At 40.0% G+C, this 1402-nt stretch overlaps 1 protein-coding gene across 2 annotated transcripts in view; it reads left to right on the plus strand.

Moving 5' to 3' along the window:
* The first annotated feature begins 86 nt into the window (after positions 1-86).
* Positions 87-1402, plus strand: part of kcnh6b (potassium voltage-gated channel, subfamily H (eag-related), member 6b) — a 13845-nt gene continuing 12529 nt past the window's right edge. The window contains exons 1-2 of one of the 2 annotated variants that reach the window (XM_032502437.1): positions 87-729; positions 1243-1399. In XM_032502437.1, coding sequence (XP_032358328.1) covers positions 1256-1399 — 144 coding nt within the window. In that variant the 5' untranslated portion in view covers positions 87-729; positions 1243-1255. The remainder of the gene's footprint in view (positions 730-1242; positions 1400-1402) is intronic. The other variant, XM_032502438.1, reaches the window with a different exon arrangement.

The raw sequence follows: 1402 nt of genomic DNA on the forward strand, positions 1-1402 counted from the left end.
TTTTTTTTTATATATATATATATATATATATATATATATATATTTATTTTATTTTTTATTTTTTTATTTTAAACAAAAAAGAATGTAGATGGCTGAAGGTTACAGCTGAAGGACATTTTGAGCCAATGTCATAACAGGTCATTACCCCCTGATATTAATGTAGTGTCAACAACATTGCAGTCGATAAGATCCCACATTAACAGTATGCACATAACACACGTAACATATTGAGCGGGCACACTATGCCTTTAGACGGCAGATTTACTTTTTTAAACTTGTCACGTGTGTCACCTTCTGCACTATATTTTAGACCTACACCGCCAAACTGAACTACACACAAGACCGCTGAAATGGTCATTGGATGTTACCAGGGAAGTCCGGTGGAATAACTCTAAGCCCATTTGCTCTGTTTATCAATGTTGTCATTGATTTTCCTGTCAGTTCCTCTCAGCGAGAGCGTGGCATTGATTGGTTTCCTGTGTTGGCAAATGTTGGTGGCAACATGCAAGCTGCAGGCCAGTCCCTGCCCTATACCATAGTGGAGGGTTCAACATCGACATCTGAATGAAAGAAGTACATTTGTTTTACCTAAATATGAACCATGAAAGAGGAGGCTGAAGGTTTTTGAAAACACTTGTCCAAAAAGTGTCCTGAAGGATGGATATTTGAGTCATGGCTGTCTAGTTGTCCAAGACCAAGAAGGAGCCGACATTCAGGTTTTTGAATCAGGTATGTTGTGTTTATTTACTTTTAGAGAAACTTGGCTTGGTTGAAAATTTGACCAACGAGTGAGAGCAGAGAGATTTTTCTACCTTGCAACTGCTGCCTTCCCAATGCAGTACTGAGACTATCCAGTATTTGGGAGCAGAGTATTTTTGGGAGGGGCACAGCTAGATGGGCATTCTGGGAAATCAGAGCAGAGAGGAATATGTTGGGGAGGGGGGTACAGAATATTAAACGTCATTAAGGAGTTCCCTTTTTTTGCATTCAATTTTCCAAGGCTTATTTAGAATAGAAAATAAGGAGGCAAATCTTATTTACGTATATAAAGTTAAAGGAATCCACAGTATAAGTCCAATATGCCAAGAAAACTAGGAGTACAGTAATATGAGTAGAGTACAGTAATATCGTTAACAGTGTTATTAAATACTATAATTGTATTACTATTAGTAGTAGGCCAAAAGTCTTTCAAGAAAGGACCTCTTTGGCCCAAATATAAATAAAAATGTGATCACCTGTCAGCCAGCAGAGCTCTATGTCTGACTCCGACCTTATGAAGAGTGGGGGACCAGCCAGCAAGGGCCCCGAATGTCGCTCACCTCCAACTCCCAGAATGGACCTGCTCAGCCCCTCCAAGGTGAAGGACCGCTCTCAGAACGTCACAGAGAAGGTCACGCAGGTA

Source organism: Etheostoma spectabile, chromosome 21, assembly GCF_008692095.1.
Source record: "Etheostoma spectabile isolate EspeVRDwgs_2016 chromosome 21, UIUC_Espe_1.0, whole genome shotgun sequence".
NCBI lineage: Eukaryota > Metazoa > Chordata > Actinopteri > Perciformes > Percidae > Etheostoma > Etheostoma spectabile.